The sequence below is a fragment of the Epinephelus moara genome, chromosome 20, assembly GCF_006386435.1.
Source record: "Epinephelus moara isolate mb chromosome 20, YSFRI_EMoa_1.0, whole genome shotgun sequence".
Taxonomy (NCBI): Eukaryota; Metazoa; Chordata; class Actinopteri; order Perciformes; family Serranidae; genus Epinephelus; species Epinephelus moara.
Genome location: NC_065525.1, coordinates 41,889,907 through 41,913,033, shown reverse-complemented (window position 1 = coordinate 41,913,033; position 23,127 = coordinate 41,889,907). Strand labels below are relative to the sequence as shown.

Genomic DNA, 23,127 nt, shown 5'->3' with positions numbered 1-23,127 from the left:
GAAGCCAAGAGGAGGAGCAAAAGTCTGGTTTTCTCTCAGACCACCTGAATTACAATATGTTCAAAGTTTATTATGGAACTTTTGCCCAATGCCTCCCCAGAATTGTAACTACACATTGCGGTGACGCCGACCTGTCTGTCGCTATATACTGACATCATTTCCCTCAGGAGAAATGGAGCTTGTATTTACTTTTAGTTCACAGATAAGAAACAATAAATTGTGAAGACAATAAAGCCTCCACTAAAATAGCATTTTAAGTCTTGTGTGTGATTTATCCTTCAGGGATTTATACTTCAGGATTTATCCAGGTTTCAAATGAGAAGAGGGAAAGATCGCCGGCTGCTAGGCTAATCAATACAATGTAAAATGCCATAGGCTTGTGCTAATAATGTTAGCATGTTGTATTTGTTTGGAAAACGTGTTTAGTATAAGACAGTTGTTTTGTCGGTGAACCTTGTGAGTTGTAATGGAGCCACATTGTGTACTGTTACCTTTGTTAAATGTTGCTGTTGTTCCTGGTTTTATATGAGAAGAGGAAAAGATCGCTAGTTGTTAGGCTAATTTATACAATGTAAAATGCCAATGGCTTGTGCTAATAACGTTAGTATGTTGTATTGGTGGGGGAAATGTGTCCAGATTAACACAAGTGTTTGTCTGTGAATGCTGCGAGTTGTAATGAAGCTGATTTGTGTACTTGTTTTTAAAACTGTGTCTATTAAGCCATGTTTAATGTGTGTTTTGGTAAACTCACAACGGCATAGGGTCAACGCACAATCATAAATCCCCTTTGAGAGTTCGGGTGTGAACTTGGTCATTTGAGGATGAATTCCAGATTCCTCCAGACAAACAGTGAACTCCCTGACTCAAGAAAAAACACTTCAGGTACAGGCTGCTGGAAACCAGTCACATGAAACTATAATCAACTCATCTGCTTATGTAAATATTCATTTTGAAAAATAAGAAAATAGGAAACACAAGGTAACAGCCTGGTGATGGAATAAGACAACTTTTTTTGGCCTCTGGATTAAAATGTGAAAACCTAAGAAGGTAACAAAGTGCAGTTTCCCCTTTTTACTTTAATTCAACCTACCACTGAAACTAATACTGTATTTTTACTTTATACTTGCACTTAGCTGTTGGCAAAATGTACATTAACTCACTCTAATAACCATATTTCTACATAAAGCCCATCTCTGCACGGGACCACATGTATTATATACTATAAATTCATACTTACCTGCAATGCCTGAATAAGAAAAAGGTGATTTGTCTAAAAATGTAGCTTCAGTTTGGTTGAAAATGATCAAGAAAAGGTTTTAAGAAGTATCAGATTTAACTGTCTTATACCTGTAGACTCCCTGTATTCTCTATTGTTCTGTTGCTTTGCAAAATAGTTCATTTTTTGACGATAAAATCCTTCAAATTTAAATCCTAACACCACTATATGTTCTAGAGGTGGTTCAGATATCTTGCTGTATGACTGAACAGTAATCTCTGTTTGAATCAGCATGCAAATTCACAGATGCTGCCAACAGAGAGGATCAGTCATCCAGAACAAAACACGTTTCTTCCTGCCGCTTCACATCGTCATTAAACTAGTTCTTTAGTGTTCTTCAGTATGTTTTACTGTCACTTACTAACAGAGCCTCTTTAAGATCATCCATGCAGCCAGCAAACTGATTGGTCCTCCCACGCTCAGTTTATCCATCCATATTGTCACAACTGTGACGTGGAAGACACTCATCTCAGCACATGATGCTGTGCATTATATAATCACAGTAGACAGTATCAGTCTATCTACAGAGGGACTGGTATTCAACTTGAGTAGTTTTTTTTAAATGAATCTAATTTTGCTTCATTTTAGAGGAAAATGGTGTGATTGCTGTGCTCTGCTGAGAACTTGGCAAATTAGGAAATTAACTTTTAAGCAATGAGTTCATTGCATTGTTAATGATTGTATTTGCTGAGTCATGATATGTTTTTAAATTTGTTTAATGAGTCACAGCACTCAAGGTTAATGTTAGGGAAAAATTGAGGGCTTGCTTTAATATTGAAAAACAGCATTTATACTGTTTCCTCCAACCTACTGTTCTCTAATAACTCTCACCAAAGTGCTTTTGTTGCCTAGACTTGACCACAGACAGTGGTCAGGCCGTGAAACCGCTCCCCATTTGCAAAGTCCTGCAGTTTTTACGCTCACCGTCAACCTGGTCCCGACCCCCACTACAGGTCGCTGAAGTTTCATGGGGTGTTGCAAGGCCTGTTTGCTTTTAAGGTGTGGCACGGTAGCGCAGTGGTTAACAATGTCGCGTCACAGCAAGAGGGCTGTTCTCCCCGTGGCAGCGTTCACTGGCTTCCTCCAAAATCCAAAGACATGCACGTTAGGTGGTAACACTAAACTGTCCTCCTCTTCCTCAGTGTCAAAATAGTGGCTGAACTCTGGCCTTTCCATTGACACCTCACTTGAGCCAATAGGAGCTTCCACTGCTGTTGCTATGGCTTTAGTAGCCAGCAAGGGCCTGTGTTGAAACAAAGACCCTCCCTTACTTTGTAAGGCCTCATAGCCAATCAGTCGCCAGTGATTGGCCTGATGGCTAATGGATCTTATAACCAGTGACACTCCTCACCTTCAGAGGAGTTTTAAACCCATTATGTTCATCACAGACTTGTATAAATGTACATAAATGTACAACAATATAGATTTTCTAGAAGTGTTTTTACAAACAGAAAGCTCTTAACTAGACATTTCTGTCCGTTTTGATTAGTTTTTCACTCTTTATGACACATTCAGTTTAGTGTTTTTCCCTCTTTTATTTTGACCAGCATTTGGACAAAACCTCAGAAAAACGTGGCAAATGTTTATTTTTTGTGATACTGTTATTTACTTTGATTCTGGACCATGTGAAGCTTCATGTCAAGGTCTCATAATGTTTTCCAGCTAATACCTCCCAGTCCCAGTCATCTGCAGCATCAAAATATTCAGGCAAAGATACACAAATAAATTATATCAGTGTGGTGAAACTAAATCAGTGACAGAAGCTCTTGGAGTGATTCTGACTGTGGGGGAAAAACTTCAGTTACCTTTTAAATGAGACCGTGCATGTACATGTACAAAGATGAACAGCTCTCAGTTTACTGTGGGAATGCCTTGATTAGGCCTTATAGGCAAATTTAGGTAAATTTTCCAGGACCTTAAACCTTAAAGAGGCTTTAGTTGGTAGAGATGTGGCAGGACATGAGGAAAGAGAAGGAGGATAAAATTACATTAATGTTCCCAGCTGTGATCGAACCAGGATGTTGAAATTATGTGATCAGTGTCTGAGACAGTCAGGCTGTTGAGATCTCTGTCTCTGTCTCACCCAAATAAAAACGAGAGGTACCCAGAACTCTGTGGGGCCTCTGTCATCAAATGTGTCCGTCACACACTTCCCCCTACTGGTGATGATGTGCACAACATGGCTGTGAATCAAAATGCCTTGTGTTCACTCTCAGGTGTTTCTGTTCCAGCCTGAGGGAAAACTAATAAAGAGAGGACAGGAAGCTGGGCGCAGCAGCAGTTTGTGTTTGTGACTGACATTATTTCGATTTTTAGGCCCCTAGTAGTTATTTATATTCGATGGTAGTCTGTTTTTCGCAGCGTTTTTTCTGTTAGGTTTAGTTCTCATGTCGGTTTTTCTCATGTTTTCTCTTCTTGGTGTTATTTTTGGCTGGTTCATTAGCCTTCTGTTAGTAGACCCTGTTCAGTGTTGATTTGTTTGGTTACTTATTCAATTTACTCGTAACCAATATGTTTTTTTTTGAGGGGGGTTTGGGATATGCGGGACCTCTTTTGTATAAAGCCTCTCTGGGGGGGTTATAGCGGTCTCATTTCAGAAGCAGGGTCCCTTTTTGATAATCCACAGCAAATGCTGGTCAAAGTTTTCATAGGGACTGTTTCATCGGTGGAGAGTCGTGCCAATGAAAAGAGTTGACAAAGACGCCTGTGGATTGTGCACAGTAACAGGGACACTGTCACTGTAAAGACAAGTTGCTGGTGATTTTGTTTTATTATTTTAAAAATTACCAAAATAATTCAGAGGCAATATTTAAAAAAAACTCAGACAGAAAGGCAAGACAGCTTTATCTGTACAACACATTTAATACACCAGGGCAATTCAAAGTGCTTTACTGAGCAATAAAATATAAATCACAATAAAGAGTACAGAGAAAAGATATAAAAAGTAGAAATGGTTATAGTAAAAAAAATCTGTAAAAATAGCAAACCTGTAGACGAGGTACAAAGATAAAACATTAGTTATTTAAAATTAAAAAAGACATGAAGCTACCATCCAGCATGTCTACAAACTGCAAAACCTGAGAATTATTTGTTAATTTTTTTTTCTTTAAGTGAATAAACCCTTTGTTTAGAGGAAAAATTAGAAACAGTAGTTCCACCCCTGGTAAATAACCACTAGATGGAAGCAGATGGCCATGTAACCACTGAGGCGCATGTCTGTGGACACTGCCTGCTGTGTGAGAGTAAATGTTATGGGAGACAGATACAAGGTGTTTTCTGTTGGTTGAAGTGCTGACTGAAGCCAGAGCGAGTGGCTGCAGCATGGGGCTGCGATCCTCTTTGTGGACCTCAGTGTGAAATATCCTCAGATTCACTGGTGTATGGATTTTATCTTGTGTGTGTGTGTAATATCTGAGACATCCAGTGAGAAGGATAAACATACAAAGTCAACTATCATGGGGAAAAATGTAATCTTTGTAAGACTTTAGTTTCAGGTGTTACAGTGGAGAATGTCTTTGACCAGTAAAGTCATTTTTAGAAGTTTCCTGTGAGTATAACATCAGAGATGAGTTTTACTGGTATTTTTAAGGGCAATTTGATATGATTCTCTGTCTCTATTATGTCGTTTTCAAATGTAAGCAATCATACAAACCTAACAGGCCTCTTTTTTGACAAATTCAGAATTTCCTCCTCCCTGACTTTTGGCCATTGTTCAGTTAGCCCTTTTTCTTCTGCAGGACGAGGCTGTTTAGAAGAGAGTAAAGACTCTGTCAATATAACTTGTGCCCATATTCTCTAAGATTTTTTGGAAGTTAATATCTTGAATTATAATCTAAACTTTAGAAAATAGCAATTCCACTTTGTTTTCATCACAGAAATAAATGAACTACTGAGATAAAGGCCTGCTTTGTGTTTGTTCACAGGTTTTCTTTCAACCCTTAAAATCAGTTCAGCCTCATGACCCCATGTGAAGCTTTGGTGGAAACTAGTGCTCTAATTATTGCAGTAACAGATTTGGTCATAAGATGTAAACTCAGTAAATACTAAATGTGGATCAGGGGCCAAATAAAGTACACAGGACAGAAATTGAAGTTTCTTTATGTTGTTTCATCAGGGTTTAAATTAAATTTGATGAGGGGTGCAGTCATGGACCCACAGAACACAGAGAGGAGTTAGACTGTCAGACTTACAGTAATGGTGTAACTTTGTCTTCCTCTCCCAGTTCCAGCATATATACTGTACATACTGTATATAGATTTATAGACATACATACTGTAGCTATACTTTGTGTGTCAGCTTTACATAACTGACTGTAGGCGAGGGACAGAGCCTCGTATAAAATTGGCTTCTTTATTGACTTCTTCAGCTGCTAAGCATTTTATGATGTCTGTAATGTTGCAGAGGAACTACTCTGAAGGCAGAGCTCCTCATTCTGAATTAAATACAGATTAATTTCTCCTCATTATGATTCGGGAGGAGATAATCTGAACTGATGCCTGTTTACACTCAAATTAAACCAAGTCCAGGCTCCCTAAAGGTCCAGTGTGTTGGATTCAGGGGCATCTATTGGCAGATATGATAAATAACAGAGCTGCATGATTATGGCCAAAATGATGATCTAAATTGTTTTGATCAGTATTGAGATCACCATTATTTATCATGATTATTCATTGTTTTTTTTGGGGACAAAATATTTTTATTGCATTCTTAAATTTAAATAAACACAGCTCTGCTTTCACTTCAGTGTCGTGCTGCATTGCTGCTAACGGACAAATCTTTCTTCAAAATAAGACTGGTCCTTTTTCACTGTGTGTCTTTTAGAAGCAAAATATAAATAACATTTTGCCAAAACTTTTTTCTCTAAATTAAATCAACATACCATGTTTTCTCTGTCACCCTGTGCTACATTCCTGCTAATTTGTATTGTTTGTTGCAGTGGGCAGTACTGTGTGAGAGTTGACTTAATTATGACTTTAAAAAAAATTGCTAATCTAACAGAGGTGAAAAATTCCACATGATGCCACATTCGTTACACCTTGTCCTTGCCATGCCATCTGATATGTCACTAATGTCCCACGTGTCCCACCTTGAAAACACTCCTGTGAAAACCTCATCATCTGCTGACTTGATTCAAACACTTCAAACATACACATCTCAATAGACTTCATACAAACCCTCTGGAAACTGATCTGTCCCATGTGGACTGTGTTAAGAGGGAACTGACCTCTTTACATTCAAAAACAGCTTATGGGTCACGTGGAGCATCCCATAATGTGCACACAAAAATATAATAGAAAATATATAATCCTGAAAACAAACTTAAGTTTATGGCACCAAATACAAAGTAATGATTGATGTTTTTTTATACATAGTGGCCAAATATGTAATTCTATAGATTTAACATGTATGTAAAGACCAAACCAGACATACCTACACCTCAAACATGCTCCCGAGTGTGTGTACAAATTCACAGGAAGCTGATCCGTCCCACGTAGCCTGTTTGAAGAGGGGAGCGACCTCTTTGTATTTGAAGACAGTCCCTGGTGTCACATATCGGGCAGCCTTTAAAGAGCACTCTGTTTTAACAGTTAATACAAGTCACTTCAAAGGATGCCAGAGACATCCCATAAACACCCCTCTGATAGAACAGGCTGTGTTTGTTTGATTATACAGAAATAAAGTCAAGGCTGACAAAAACTTATAAATGTTTCAGATTATTAAATTATTATGAATCGCCTTTAATAGGTAATCACAAATGTATTTCTCTCGTCCACTATCAAATAGCACCAATCTTTAACACATCATGTTCTTGAAACATTTGCGTCACCTGATATATGGGAATTCTGTAACATTTATGTGTTTAAAGAATCTTTTTAAGCTGAAGTGCATCGGATTTAGGGGGATACATGTATATGCATCCTAACCGCCTGACCTGCTCTATCTACCTTTGGTTAGTGGGAAGAAAGCCAGAACCTTCTGTGTTACATACCTGAAGATCAGAGGTCCACACCTGACATCCATTTTTTTCCCATTTCTATGATTTACCTTGTGCTTGGTCTCACTAGAATGATTTAAATGGGAAATAAAAACACATTTCTCCTGGAAAAAGATCCTTTCAAGTAGACGTAGCAGCAGAGGAAAACATCTCCAGTGTCAAGGTACTTTTGGAGTTACATGTCACATAATTCGTGTTATGTAGTCCACACTTTGATGGACAGTACTTTATGTCACCACCACACACAGATGTGAACAGAACCTCTGGCACTGTGGCGTCATAAATAAAAGCACAGAGGTCCAGTACATTCCTGAAGACAACTGAGTGGGTAAACACACTCATCCCCTCAGCAAAGGTTCACTTGTCATACTGCTGGCAGCTGCTGCAGAAGTTTTAGGAAATTGTCGGCTTTTGTGGCATTTTATTCATCTGTAGAATTCCAAAACGGTTTTGGGCAGAAGGTGATTTCTCACAAAAGGTGTTTTTGGACCAGTTCTTGAGACTCAGCCCATGACACACCATCAAGGGCTCTTTTTTCTGTTTGCATCCGCACCACCAACAGAAACGATGAAGAGACATAAGCCGGCTATCACTTGTGCTGTGAGAGTCCTTACTCTGAAATAGGAGTCCCTCAGTGTGGCGTTTTAACAACTACAACTGTTCCTAGTTCATGTGATGCAGACAAAATAAGAAGGGGTGGTTCATAGATAAAGTTCCCTCGGTCTGAATACACCTATAGAACATAAGATACAGCAGAATACAACCACCACCTTACTGGAAAACAATATAACAGATGTAGGGCACTTTATCCGGTGTCCGAAATTAAATTTTTGACCAACCAACCAAAGGGCTGGTAGATGAAAAAGGAGGAGGAGGAGGTGATGGTGGAAGGCATGACACCTAGGCGAGATGGCTGCTAAGCAGCAGACAGCAGCATAGGGACCAACAAAAGCAGGTATTTTTTAACACTACTTTGAGACATTTCCAGTTGTAATTGTAGTGACAATAGCAGGTATTTTTGACAGGAGTTCGGGATATTTCCAGGTGTGTTTGTAGCATCAAAAGCAGGTATTTATTAATGACAGGTCGGGGCATTTGCAGATATGTTTGTTGCAACAGAATTGGGTATTTTTTATCAAGTGTTTGGGACATTTTCAGTTGGTAGCAACCAAACAAGATATTTTAAGCTGAAACATGATGTTTTCCTACAGTAACATTAACTAAATGGTTTATGTGCCTGAACCAAATCACATGTTAACCACAGCGCTGTCACAACATAGAATTTAAAGTTGAACTGTAAAGTTTCAACGTATTTACTACATATGAAACATACAAATAAAACATATCTCTGGTTTGCAGAAAGGTACAATGGCAACATCTGTTTTGGTGAATGGGTTGAGATGCTACATCCTCATTAAATGGTGGGTTTAAATTAAGGTGCTTGGCGGCTGTGTTTTTTAAGAGATTTTGACACTGTAGTCTTTTTTATGGATGGAACAGATGAACCATCACCTTACAAGTGTTGGCTAGATTAAAATTAATGCAAATATGTAACATTCATTCTCAGTATTATAAGTATCGCTATTCACCCTGTAGTTGGTTATAACACACATACCGACCTAAACATGTAATGAATACAGTGCAGAAATATTGTCTTTCATCTGTGTAACCAGCAGTGACTACAACATAGAGGTCTCTTCTTTCATTTTAACAACAACAACAACAAAAAAGAGGCAAGAACATTGAGCGATAAACATCCTCTCTTTATGTTTTTTGTGTACAGCTTCAGCTGCTCATCCATCAGCTCTCAGTAGGTTGGACCGATCTTAGTGACTCCTCTTCAAAGCCTCACATCTTGATTTACCACAACAACAAGGATGTTATGATCGAGTTGACAGTGATTTATGTCGCACTAGAACTTTTGCCTCCGCTCTCACACACACTCAGGTTTAAAAACATGAAACATGTCGTAAATGGTCAAAAAATATGTGGAAGGATCACCAGAGAAGTTCAGCGTGAAGCACCTTCATCATCATCATCATCAGGATTCAGGAGAATATATGTGAGATTGTTCACCCCACCTGCCCTCTGCTGTCACCTCCATGAATGTTCCACACATCGCTCACATTAACTTCTTTGCGTCCGATCAGTATTTATGTCTCTTATCTGAGGAGATGACAGTAAAGATAGAACTACTCAACTATGCCCTGTTTCAAAGACAAAGAGAAAACAAAACCGTTATGAACCTTTGGCTATGTTCGAGTCTCTGTGCTCACAACAACAGTGAGGAATTGGATTAAAGTATGTTTGTGTTGTGGGAAAACGTAGGTCTGGGAGTTGGTGTCCAAATAGTTTCAGTGGATTGAAACTGTAAGAAAATATTGTTTTTTATTTGATGTTGCTTGGAAAGATGAATTTTATGAATTCACTTGTTTACCTTTGCTTCTTTTACCAGGACAAAGATGGTGATGAACAGCCTCAGCTGACGGTTGACATTGAGGAGCCACATACAGAGGACCTGGAGGAGCCTGTGGACAAAAGTGCAGATCTGGTTTACTCCCTCAATGACAGGCCGCCGTGGTACCTCTGCATCCTGCTCGGCTTTCAGGTAAATGAAGTTCCTGTATTATCCATAGACTGAACAGTGCTGCAGAAGTCCTTCTTTAAAGCGGCATTATTTAATGTTTAACAGGAGAATGCAGAAAAAAATTCACAGACACAAAGCCCCCACAAATTATCACTTGAAGTTGCTTCAGATAAACTGCAACTAGGGCTGGGCGATATGGCCTAAAAAAAAAAAAAAAATCTCTGATATTTTCACAACAAATCCGATTCATGATTTAAATCGATTTTTTCCCCTCCTAGTTAAAAAAAAAAAAATTTTGCATGCCCAGGTGGCGGATTTTAAACAGAAACTCGATTTTCATTAAAACAAATCGGCCTAAACTACAAATTCCAATTAATCGATAAAATCGATTTATCGCCCAGCCCTAACTGCAACATACAACATCAATTCAGTTCAGTTCAGTTTAGTTTTATTCATAATATTAATATCACAAATCACAATTTGCCTCAGAGGCTTTAAAGCATACAACAATCTGTCCGTGGACCCTCACAGCTGATAAAAACTCCCAAGAAAACCCAAATGTAGTCTTTTTTTTGTTCACCTGATGAATGTTAGTCAAATATTCACTCTCCCTTTAAGCTCTGGTTTCGACTCCAGGGAACCTATTTAAACGATCGGGAATGCATGGCCTAAAGCAGTGGTTCTCAAATGGTGTGCTGTGATGCCAATCCAGGTGTGCTGCAGGATCATGTGATGACCACACATTATTATTGCAATATTCCACTGGGCCTATACAGAAAGTTATGAATGAATTTTTCTTTGACTGTGTCAGTGTGTTTTGCGCACCCATTTCCTAATAAAGAGGCAAACTCTAGCTAAAAAATATAATTTGATTTATTTAAATTGAAAAAATCCTTCATGTGGAACCTATTTGTCACGTTTGTGTTTGGGAATTATAAATGTGTGACGCATGAAAAGCCCTGATTGGCAGCCCGTATGATGGATGATAACATTTAAAAGGAGACAGCCATGAGTAGGACGATGAATTGCTTTATTGTGCGGAGCAAATTACAAAAAAGTTCCAGTGAAGATGACCTACCACTTGGAGAAAAGAGGAAAAAAAGACACTTGTCAGTATCACTAAAGCTGCCTGTGTTGTTTTTATTGTCTTACATCCTGATAAGAGTGATAACACACGTTATAGAAGCTGCTGTACTAGGGGTGGGAATCTCTAGGCACCTCACGATTCGATTCAATTCCGATTCCGAGGGCAACGATTTCAATTATAGAATGATTCTCGATTCTAAAACGAGCCAATAAGAAAATTTACACTAGATGTTAAAAAACATTATTGTAATAAAGCTGGGAATACATATCCAGTGCATACAAACTGTATCACTTACTGTGGTTGAGATGACTACACTCCACCAGTCTCCTCCGGTCCATCCTCCTCAACCACAAATCTCAAACTCAAACTCTCCTGTCCCTCGTCAACCTCCTCGACATTTCTCCTCCAGTATTTACAAAACTATAACTGACTGTAACTATCTATGAGCTATAAAGATACGAACTATTGCAAAAAAAGACGAACGATGGCAAAACTATGAACTATGGTAAAAACACGATGAAAACACGGCAAAAAACACTCAAAAACGCCGGCATAAAAAAAACTTAAAAGCTCTCAAAAAACCACAAATACTATTATTATTTACATATTATCTGGAAAGCTCTGGTTCTCAGCTTTCAGAATCCATTGGAATTACGTCGATAGCGTGAATGGTAGAGGAGTTACGGTAATTTGAAAAATAAATATAAAAGTAAAATTAAAATCGATTATGAGTTTTCCACATCGATGCTCGCATCGTTCAAGACAGAATCTCGATGCATCTAAAAATCGATTCCCCCCACCAAAACCACTCTTATGCTGTACACAGTTATAAATACAGGTGTGCCTTGAGATTTTAGCTGGCTCTTTGGTGTGTCATGGCCCAAAAAATGTTTGAAAACCACTGGTCTACAGAAATGTTTCCCGACTGGTGGGTCGTGGTCCAAAAGTGGGTCCGGGGTCCATTCTGAATGGGCCGCAAGTGACTCACAAATGTGTCAAATTTGTAAAAACATTAAAAAAAAAAAAACCTTTATTTTTAAGTACAGTCAATTTACTGCACAGAGCTTTTACTTTATTCCTTTCAATGTCCTGCAGTAAAGTGAGTGACTAATAGACAGCTACTTGACAGAGACAGCAAAGTAGCTCAGCAACATGGCCAAAAGTAAGTATGACGCTGAATGTAATAAACGGTGTGGACCTTGAACTAATGACAAATGAGAAGGCTGGACCCTGTGGCTGGACCAGCTGGGAACCACTGGTCTGACGTGCATGGTGCTTTTAGGGCGTGTCCAGGTCCACTTTTGCTCATTAAACAGAGCAAAAAAGCGCAGAGTAAAGTGCCGGGGGCCAGGAGGGTGTATTAGCCTGTTTATTAATCACAGTTGTTTTGGGTTTAACGTGACGTCAGCCAATCAGAGTGTCATCTCCTGTTCCCTTTGAAAACAGGTGTGTCTGTACCTGAGGCTCGGCTTTACATGGTGGATTCAGCAAATTAGAGAAGCAAGCGGCTTCCTGTTGAGAGTAATGCAGTAAAGGCCTTTGCACACTGAGTACATTTTTTCAGATGAGTTTTTTTTTAATGTCATCCAAAAGAAAATTGTTCTGCACAGAAACCTTGCACACTGATTGTGACTCGTTTAATTTTTCTATTTGTTGTGAAATTCTCATTATGAGACAAAATAAAAAGACACATTTCCTCCTTTGCCTCTCTCCTCTGGAGTTACTTATCTGACTGACACCACTCCCTCCCTGTCCTTCATTTGGCACAGCAGCAGCTGCATGAAGGGGGGAGCTGTCCTCCCTCTGTGTGTGGTCCTCATCCTCCTCCTCTTCATCATCATCCCCCCGAATATCACTATCTGACCTGTTGAAAGTAGCTGTCTGAGTTATGAATGATTCTGTGCGCCCTGTTCCTCTGTCTTGTCTTGGCTGTGTCCTGCCGCCACATTTTCTTCACTGATTGGCTCTGATGTATGTAAAAACGCAGAAAATCAAACCCGTTCTGAAACTTTTAATGACAGATAAAAGCTTCAGACTCAGTTTGCAAAAAAAAAATTTTTTGCCTTTAATGTACAGGATAGAGTGAAATGGGGTGAGAGAGAGAGCGGGGGGTGACATGCAACAAATGGTTGCAAGCCGGAGTCGAACCTGCGACCGCTGCAGCGAGGCACTATCCACTACGCTACCGATGCCCCGTCTGTTGGCAGCTCTGATCTCTGCTATGTTCACATTTTAGAAAATGTGATCAGTATATTCAGTCTTACTGCACCATTCTGACTTCAGACCAGGTTTTTTTGGTCAGTCGTTTTCTGCAGCCTCAAAATTGCAACAAATCCACAATGCACCTGACCACACCCCATTTTAAGAACTTCACGGCCATGGACGCACAGATAGGCGCAAATACAATTGTTACTTAGACAACGTAACATCAACATCAATATGAAATTGGCAATGACAGTTGGGCCGCACGCAGCTTTGTGCCAGGTGTAAGATCGGGTCCGAGATGTTTCAGTATCAGTGAGCTAGTTGCTAACTCTCCCTGCCATTTGGTGCTGGGCATGTCGTGTACAGTTGGTGTATCAAAGTAGAGCGCAGCTCGGGCTGCATTTTCCAGACCAAACCCGACCTGAGTCTGAGGCAGTTATAACCCAGCCTGACCCGACCTGAGCCTGACGCAGTTTGTTACCTGACATAGTTATTGTTATCATGGTTACAGCTTGTCTGTTTACCATACATAGTTATTGTTATCATGGTTACAGCTTGTCTGTTTACCATGATCACACATGGACAGTGTGTAACTGACCATCAAAAGGCTGCAGTCACGCACAGTCAAACACGCCGCATGCACAGCAGCACAGCACACATGCTCAGCTGGAGCGGAGCCTGTGTTGCGTTCAAGTGTTGTCACGTAAATAACAAATTCCAGCACTTAAATAGGCCGTAGCACAACACAGCAGCATGTCAAAAACAAATCACAAATTTTGCTCAGGTGCAGCCCACCCGGGCCCCATTCTGTCACCGTAGCCGGAGTACTGCGGTATGACGGTAACCACAAAAGCAGTACCGCGGCTAATGTTTAATGCGGTAAGTTACCGTCACCGTCGACTCACAAGTCAGTCTTTAGACGCTTTGCTTAACTAAAGACTGATGTCTTTCTCCCTGATTTTGTGTTTAGATGGGCGGATACCATTTCAGAGTTTAAAAAAACTCAATAGTAAATCCGCAGGGTGGTCCTTCGGTGGCTCGCTGAACTCTTGTGCTCGTAAACATAGTCCGACTGCGTTAAAAGTTTTAAACAAAGTCGCTGTAAGTCCTTCATTTCCACAATCTTGTGGACTGAGCACACGTTTGATAAAACGGAGGTAAATCTCTCGGCATCCATTTTCAAGCTGTCTGTGTGTTTGTTTCCTTGTGGACGAGAAAAGGGGGAGCGCACATTTCTGGGAGGGCGTGTCCTTTTCAAAAATGCAAGAGGCGTTGCTTTGTTGCCGGCCGTTTTCTCCGGTGTGTTAAACACACTTTAGAAAGGAGTGTCCCCAGACTATCAGAAGGCAGAGATCTCTGATTGTCTGGTGGCGAGACTACCGTCACCGGGAATACCGCCCAGCCCTATCTGTAATACTGTCAAACCACAATATTGTCTGAGACGGTTATTGTACCATGAAAATCTCATACCGTTGCAAACCTTAATGAGACTGAACCATCAAGTAGATAAAAAAAAAAAAGCTAAATGAGTAAAAAGAAGATATAATGCTCAGTAGTTTTGTGAAGTTGGTGATAATTCGACTTGGATTTGTCACTGCAAACGACCCCTTCAACATTACATGAAGTTATTAACGTCAGTGCCAATAGAATGTGTGGATTAGTGAAGCATTTGGGTGAAATTAAGCGTGCGTAAATGAGCCGAAACAACCATTTGACATACTTTAACTGAATAAAACATCCTGTTAACTAATAGGAAATAGCTGCGTTAAGCAACAAAACATTATTGTCAGGTTTATTGTGATACCTTCCCCCAGTAATGCCTGTAAAGACATGAGACTGGGAGCCATGCCTATGGCTTTCCTCAAACTGCAAATCCTATTTTAACAGCCCAGCTGTTTCCCAGCATGTAGAGGCCGGTCCTCTCTTTTTCACTATCTGCTTTTTGTTTTAAAGATAGTATGAAATACTTCCCTTTGTTCTTCCTGGAGGAATAACACCTCCTTCCTGCTTTGTGCCCCTAAAATCAGTCCAGCAGATCCGGGATCTCGTGGCTCCCAGTATTAAATTCAGAGGAACTCAGTCCTGTTCTTGGTAAAAGTCAAACTCATGACAGTGTGGGAATAAAGTGGTCATTCATATTAAAATGTCTCAGCCTCATTAAACAGTACTTAAAAAAATTTGAGCATTTTAAATGTTTAACTGATTTGAAGCACTTGATGTTGGAAATGTTTCACCTCTTTGAAGCAGCTGTGACGTGTATTAAGTCAGTAATCCACAGGGATTTGATCCTGACATTAAACCTGACATCCTCTGATCCAGCAGCTGTCAACATCTGACAATAAATTAGACTGAATCACATGTTGGAGGACAAAACTTGTGTCAGAGTACTTTATTATTGGCGCACATCCCAGCTGAGAGAAGGTGTTCACCACAGGAAGAGAATATGAGGACATAAAAGAGAATATTTCTTATATACACCGATCTGCCAAAACATTTAAACCACTGACAGGTGAGGTGAATAACATTGAGAATTTTGTTACAATGCAATGTTTTGCTGAGAAACTGTTTGGTCCTGGCATTCATGTGGATATCACTTGACATGCTCCACCCACCCAGACACTGTTGCAGACCAAGTACACTCAGGAGCAATGGTACTCCACAATGGCAGTGGCCCCCTCCACAGCAGGACAATGCCCCATGCCACATCGCAAAAGCTGTTCAGGAATGGCCTGGGGAATGTGAGTCCTGTGGGTTACGTGGTGGGGCACCAGCACATCCCACAGATGCTTGATTGGATTGGGATATGGGGAATTGGGAGGCCAGGTCAATACCTTGAGCTTTTTGTCACATTTCTTGAGCTTTTTGTCACATTTCAGGACTAAAGATTTCTCAGCAGAACATTGCATTGTAACAAAAATAATCAATGTTATTCACTTCATCTGTCAGTGGTTTGAATGTTTTGGCTGATCTGGGCACAGGGCAGTGTACTGGAAGGACATGAGAAAAAATCCTGTTTGAGTTTACATAACAGAAGACCTGCAGATCATGAGTTTGAGCAGCCGTGACATATGAATCATGTGGTAAATTTAGTTACAAGGAGGCGCTGCAGAATGGATACACTTTGAAGAGTTGGTCATGAATCTGCTGTTAAGATATTTTTAGAGTGTAATGTTTCAGTTTGGTTGTGAATTAAAGATCCGAGGCTGAACCAGAGACAAAGGAAAAACAAAGAGAAGACTGTGGATTTAAAATATGTTGATCTTGTTTTGGGTAGACAGAGCTGTAACATCTTGCAGGCGCTTGGAATGGTTCTTTTCTACATGCAGATATCAACATTTGTGTTTTGTGATTTCTCTTAGTGCTGGAGGTCTGAAGACCTTTCCTTGTGGTGACTCCTCGCAGCCACCTGAAGGCAGCAGTGTCTCACTGGAATAATGCTGAGCACTGTCAAGCCACAGTTATGCACGTCAGATCCACTGGTTACATGTTGTGTAATCAACATCAGGCTGTTGTGAAATAACCCTGGAACCCCCCTGTGCACATCAGACATCTTTTTATTAAATAACTCTCACAAATTCTTCTTCACACACAAGGACACATTAAAAACAGATCATCACAGCCCCCCCCCCCCAAAAAAAAAAAAACACGGAATCACTTCTTCTCCCGTCGCTTGTAAAGTTTTTGCGTAACTAACTTTAGTGTTCGGTTTAATCCACATTGCTCTCATAAATCTGTTTGATATTTCATTTAATGCTTATCAATATTTAATTCTCTACCTCACACAGATGCACGCACACTTTAAATGCACAAAAACAAAATGCAGACACACAAGCAACGGTGCACTGTAGGTCCAATTTAGTTTAACAGTCTTTTAACATTAAACTTCAGCAAACTCAGAATCTACTGCCACACACAGACACACAGTTTATCTCTCCTTCTCTTGCTTCAAAATTCCTCCTCATCAGGATCAGAATCCGATTCTGACAGATACTGTTTCCTTCTGACTTCTCCTCCCCTCCATGAAATCAGGCTGCCTGGGTCAGACACTGTGCTGCAGCTGGACGGCACGGTAGGGGATCTAAGTCCTCAGGTGAGGGGGCTGCCAGCTGGACCATCAGGATGTCAGATAGGGTGGCTGGAGCAAGGCGTGACCTCAAGGCAGTTTTTTCAAGCTTCGTCACAATAAATCCCCTCTAAGTCAGTGGAAGAGACTGGAACGGAGAGGCTGAGGTCCACCAGGCTGAGAACATCAGGGCACTGGTGGTGTAGACTTTGATCTATCTCAGGACAGGTCACCTTTTTGGTACAATCTGTTTTTCAGAATGGTCCGTTTGTCGGGAATGACATCAGATGTCACTTCCGAGGACAGAAGGACTTGCTTGAAATACCTTGTCAGTTCGTCTGTTTCTGCCTCCCCAAATTCAACAAATAATGCTGTGATGTTTATATTTATATTTGTTCCATGGATCTGCAGGATGGGTAGATTCATTCATTGTCTGAGGCCAAACTATATACCTTCACAGTATCATGCATTGGGATGTACTGATTAGAAAAACTGAGCATAGCGTTGGTTCAAGCAGGACACAGTGTCAGGCTCAGCTCACAACCCAGTTACATCAGCTGATCTGATGCAGCCCAGTCAACTGATTGAGCAGGCAATTGATGGAAAGGAGTCAGCTGATAGGTCACATGATTCCTCTCTGTACAACCAATTGGCAAATCTCATTCAGGGCGCCCTATTTAAACTGCTTCCTCTGCAAGCCGCTTTGCAACCTGCCTCCACCCCAGCTCCTCCTTTACATGTTGTGTCTGACTTATCAGTGTCATTTTTGTTTGTCATTGATGCTGCTCTGTTCTGTTCCCGGGGGGGTCTTTGCTGCTGCTCTTTCTGCCTCACGCTTTCCATACAGGCACATGGAAGGGCAGGGAGGTTTGCTCTTTGCCTCAGGCTTTACTCATTTTTGCATGTGAAAGGGCAGAAGGGTGTGCTGTCTCTGCCATAAGGCTTTCCACGCAGGCGTCTGGAAAAGGCTTTTTGTGTAGGCCTCAGAAAAGGCAGAGAGGCCCCAGAACACAGCCATACCGCCAAATATAATACACAATTGGAAATAAAGATGTCTTTGACTAAAGTGGTCCTGACTGAAACATGTTTTTGGCAGGTCCCCAGGAGGTGCACCAAGATTTGAAGCCAATTCTCCCACATGTTCTCATCCCAGGTCGTCACATACGGCTGCTTTGTCAGCGGACTTTCATGTCTACATATTATGCACCAGGTACCCTTCTGCGTCTGCTGTTGATATTCTAGGATGCCAGAACCAACGCTGGGCTGTAAAGAAAAGCACGTGGTTAGGTTCAGAAAACACATCATGGTTTGGCTCCACATTCATACTAGAAGCTCCCGGGTGAAAGTCCAGAATTTGTTGGACTCATCCATCGCCCCACCCACCCTATAGTGAAGAGACAGGACCGATGAGGCCTTCTCAAGCTTCAACTGGATTGTTACAGACAGTAAAATATCAATGTCGGATTATGTAATCGATTTTTAACAGAGTTACTCACAACCATTGCTTGTCTTCACTGTCATTAAGATCTCAGTAAGTCTTTGGTTGTGTCGCTCCATTGCTCCACGGGCTGTATGCAGCTGTTGTCTTTATCTCAGTATTAAAGTTTTCTGCCATTTGTCTCATCTCATCATTGTTAAACTCTCCCCCATTGTCACTGAAGAGTTTCTGGGGTGGGCCGTGCACAGTCATCCAGATGTGTACATGGAATGCTGCACTAAACCTCGTGAACATGGAGACACCATGCACCTGGGTGTAATTCATGCAGATCGACAGCAACAGTCGTGTTGTACTGAGATGCCAATGGCAGGTCCTGGCTGAGTCTGACTTTATCTTTGATGCACTTCACATTCATTGTCATTTGTCTGTAGGATGATGTTACACTGAGCTCATCAGAAGTCTCTGCAGTCTGTCAGCAGAAACAGGACCAAATAGTTTATGAAGCTTTTTCAGGATTCATGCTTTCTTTATCCTCATCTTTTTTTTTCCTTTGGAGTGATGACCTCAGCAGTCACCAAACCTGCTCATCACAGTGAAAGCTCTTGTCTTCTTTCTCCGTAATTTTCACACAGTAATGACCTGAGCTTATAAAGGCAAGTTTTACAGGTTCATTAAACATCACTGTTTTGCCATTTTCCATATCCAAAACTGTCTCTGCTCTTTTCATGGAGGCTTTACTCAGAAGCAGCAAAATGTTAGCTGGGACTACTTCAGTTTCAATACAACACTTTGGCCCTGTCTGTAAGTATCCAGATATTTTTGTAAATGTATATTCTTCCACTCTGTTAAAAAATAAACATTCGTCCACATGACCTCGTTTTATGAAATATCTCCATTGACTCTTGAACACTGAAAGGACTCCAAATGCTCAAGTGTGCAGTGTTGGAACACAAAACTAGAAAAGAATCAGTCAGGAAGGATAAGGAGAGAGCAACTGTCTGTTAAAGTGTGGATACCCGACCCGAGCCCGATGGGACCTGTTGTAACCCGATGGGTCGGGCCGGGTTCGGATAACAAATCAGAAATTTTACCTGGGTTCGATTTGGGTTTGGCCCACTTGACATGCTGCTGTGTTGTGCTACGGCCTATTCAAGTGCCAGTGCTAGTGGAGTTTGTTATTTACATGACAACACCTGAACACAACACAGGCCCATAGTTAAATTTCAGGCAGGAGGCGGTAAATATTCAGACTGAACTAATGAAAATGGAGGACGCTAGACAAAACTTGCTATCAGGAAGGTTTAAAACTGCTGAAAACAATGCAAGGAAATTGTTGGTAACAAGTCAGGTCACAAACTGCGTCGGGCTCGGGTTGGGTTCAAACTTAAAAATCAGAAAGTCTGTCGGGGTCGGGCCGGGCTCAGTTATAAGTGTCTTGGACTCGGGTCAGGTTTGGTGAGGAAAATGTGGCCCAGGCTGTGCTCTACTGTCTGTGGACACCACATGTAAAACCAGTCTCTTTTTGGGGGTTGTCCTGCTTATGCCTCTCCATTGCACCTGTCGGCACTTTGATTTGCACCAAAGCAGCTGAAACTGATTCACAATCACTTGTGCTTCCTAAATGGACAGATTGATAGCCATGAAGTTAAACTGACCTGGTGTTAGACTGTGACCATTAAGTGACGTCATATCTCAGGAACAGAAGGGAAGACATTTGGTCAGATACTGAATTGGTGACTCTAATCTTGAGACTGTGCTGATTGTGTAGATCTTCTGCTTCGGGGAGGAAGACGTGTGCGAATGTTTAAAACATGTAGTTTCATTGCAGCAGTGTCCATATTTTAAACTGTCATGGCTACATATTAATCTGCACAGACATGGATGTAAACTGCAATTTGACTGGTTGGCAGAGGCATGCATCCACAAGGCGATGATTCTAGGTAATTACATATTATGTAATATATTGTAATTATTATCTTTTACTTGGGGTCGGGGGGCATTAAACCTCAGTGCCCCTCAGAGATAGTGCCAGTGTATCATTTCCTTCCAGTAGGGGGTTTGAAACAAGATGCACGTCTGTTGAACGACCGCTGTGATGATTATAATCATCGGCTGCGTAGTGTTGTTGTTATTTATGTGCGTTTTGTTAAAAGGAAATCACATTTTGGAAAACATCAAAGCCTCTCAGCCCTGAGGGAAAAATCTGCAGTGATAAAATACAGTTTCTTTGCATGTTGTTCATCATTGCATCATTTCTGAACACAGTTAGCCATTGTTTCAAGGACATATGTGTTTGGGAGCTTGCTGTGTGGTACGATACCTGGTTTTTGTAGAACTCCAGTAATAATGGGCCCTGTTATGAGACACTGTGCACCCTGACTGAGAGATTTAAGACACAATAAATTGAGAAGTTTGTTATTCACACAAACAAAGTCACTGCAGCAGCTGCAACAACCTCTTTTCCCACAGTGATGTTTAATTTTCATTTTGTGGAGCTTTTTATATGGGCACAAAATAAATCTGTTTTCCAGAAATCAGTATCAAAGTCACAACAAAAGACCGGACATCTGACTTCATCACATCAATAAAACAGCATGCTTTAAATCTGCAGGACTGTTGGACAGGCAGCACTGATCATCGGCGACCTCGTCTGAATGTTGAAGTCACGTCACCGAGGTTATCAAGCTGATTGAGGCCACGCTTCTTCATGAAGGCCGAGGAGTTATTTTTAATATCTGGCCAACCTCTAACCTTCAGATGCACCATCTCACACCCACACCTAATGTAGACTTCTCCCTACAAACTCCCTACATCCTGACCTTAACCCTCAAAACACACAGACACACACATTGACCACGCAGGTATATGGAAGTACATTGAGGACAAAACACTTGAGAGGACATAAAACAAATTCTGAGAGGTCCACAGTAGGGTTGGGCGATCTTGTCCATATCCTATCGTCCTATCACCATCTAGTGAAATCGCCGATGAACGATGTCATCGCCCGGGGGGGTCATTATGCGTTGCCGCTGAAACATTCACTTATAGCCTGTCTTTGGCGTTTGAGCAGCGTTATAAAACTCTTGAACATGTAATGGCTCCTTAATTAGCAAGTTGACTTTACATAGACGGCATATCTTTTCAATTTCTCCTGACATTGTGTTGTTTGGTTTGTTCACCGCTCCGCGTTAAGGCCCGAACATACTCGGGCGGAACATACGCGGAACGGATTCCGCAGAGGTCCGCGCGGACTCAAAGCGGACGTCCGCAAGCCCTGTGCGCGCAAAGCTCAGATTTTACGACCGCGCGGACTCCGCTCCGCGCACCGGTGCCTTGATCTCGTCAGCATGCTCCACACACGCGCTGTCTCCCCCCCACACCTCGCGATTGCATCGTCATATAAAAAAGACATCGTGAAACAATCCTTCTATCGCCGATGGGCGATCCGATCGATAGAAGGATTGTTTCACAACCCTAGTCCACAGTATGTAAGTCAGCATTTAAGAGCTCTGCGGAGTAGTGAGTTGATAATAATGTTACCACCTCAAGGAGAGGGTGATGTTCTTTCTGTTCCTTAGAACTTTAATGACGCTGCAGAGCCACGGTCAGCCTGTGCATATTTTCAGGTAATAGCATAGTCCATGTTTTGCGTGCATGTCGCAGCTTAGTGTTCAGATATACAAACCTTTGAAGCTCTTTTTGTTTGTCCAACAGAAACTAGACCACAGTGGCATTTTAGTGTGTGGACAGCAAGTGTGCTGAAGGATTTTATGGAGTATTTTCTAAAAGTATGTGGATGTGTAAAGTACTTGGTGTCAGAACGTTGTCTACGTGGCCACAGCCAAAAACCCTGTTAGTTGATCAGGCAGCCAAGACACAGTGTTAGGTAGTTTTCTAGTATCAGAATGAAGCAGTCTGTCTCTCTGGTTGTGAGGGTGTGAAAACGTGATCAGCACTGAGCTGAAGCTTTTTAAAGATGCATCACTTCGGAGAACATTCCACTGTTTAAAGACCCCTGGCCCCACCCCCCAGCCAGTTTTACTTCCTGTTTAACAGTTAATGTTCTGTCTTAAACAGAGAATTGGGGTGTGGTGAATAGTGTTATGTAGCGTTAATCCATGACCAAAACAACGAGACTGCAGCTACAGTAGTTTGGAAAACAGCAATAAGACACTTCCACTGATGAACTCACTGTGTATGAGAGCTCTAATGACACAACAGTCTGCACAACACTCCCACACTCTCTCGTTCACCCACTCTTTTCCTCACCGTCTCCTCCTGCTGCAGCGGACGGTTGGGTATTGATGAAGCGCTGTCTGGCTGCTGCTGCACCGGGGAGCGGAAACGTCACATTTGATGACAGTCCCATCCTTAACACATCCACATGACAAAAATAGTAATAGTACCTGCCACTGGTACCAGGAAATAACATGTTATAACATGACATGTTATATGTGCTCCCAGCAAGTTGACCAG

General features: G+C 41.3%; 1 protein-coding gene across 3 annotated transcripts in view; it reads left to right on the top strand.

Moving 5' to 3' along the window:
• The window catches only part of si:dkey-106n21.1 (solute carrier family 23 member 2), an 85,785-nt gene that overhangs the window by 8,755 nt on the left and 53,903 nt on the right, over positions 1-23,127 (top strand). For all 3 annotated transcript variants that reach the window (XM_050072488.1, XM_050072487.1, XM_050072489.1), the window contains one exon: positions 9,727-9,879. In XM_050072488.1, the coding sequence (XP_049928445.1) occupies positions 9,727-9,879 (153 nt within the window). The remainder of the gene's footprint in view (positions 1-9,726; positions 9,880-23,127) is intronic.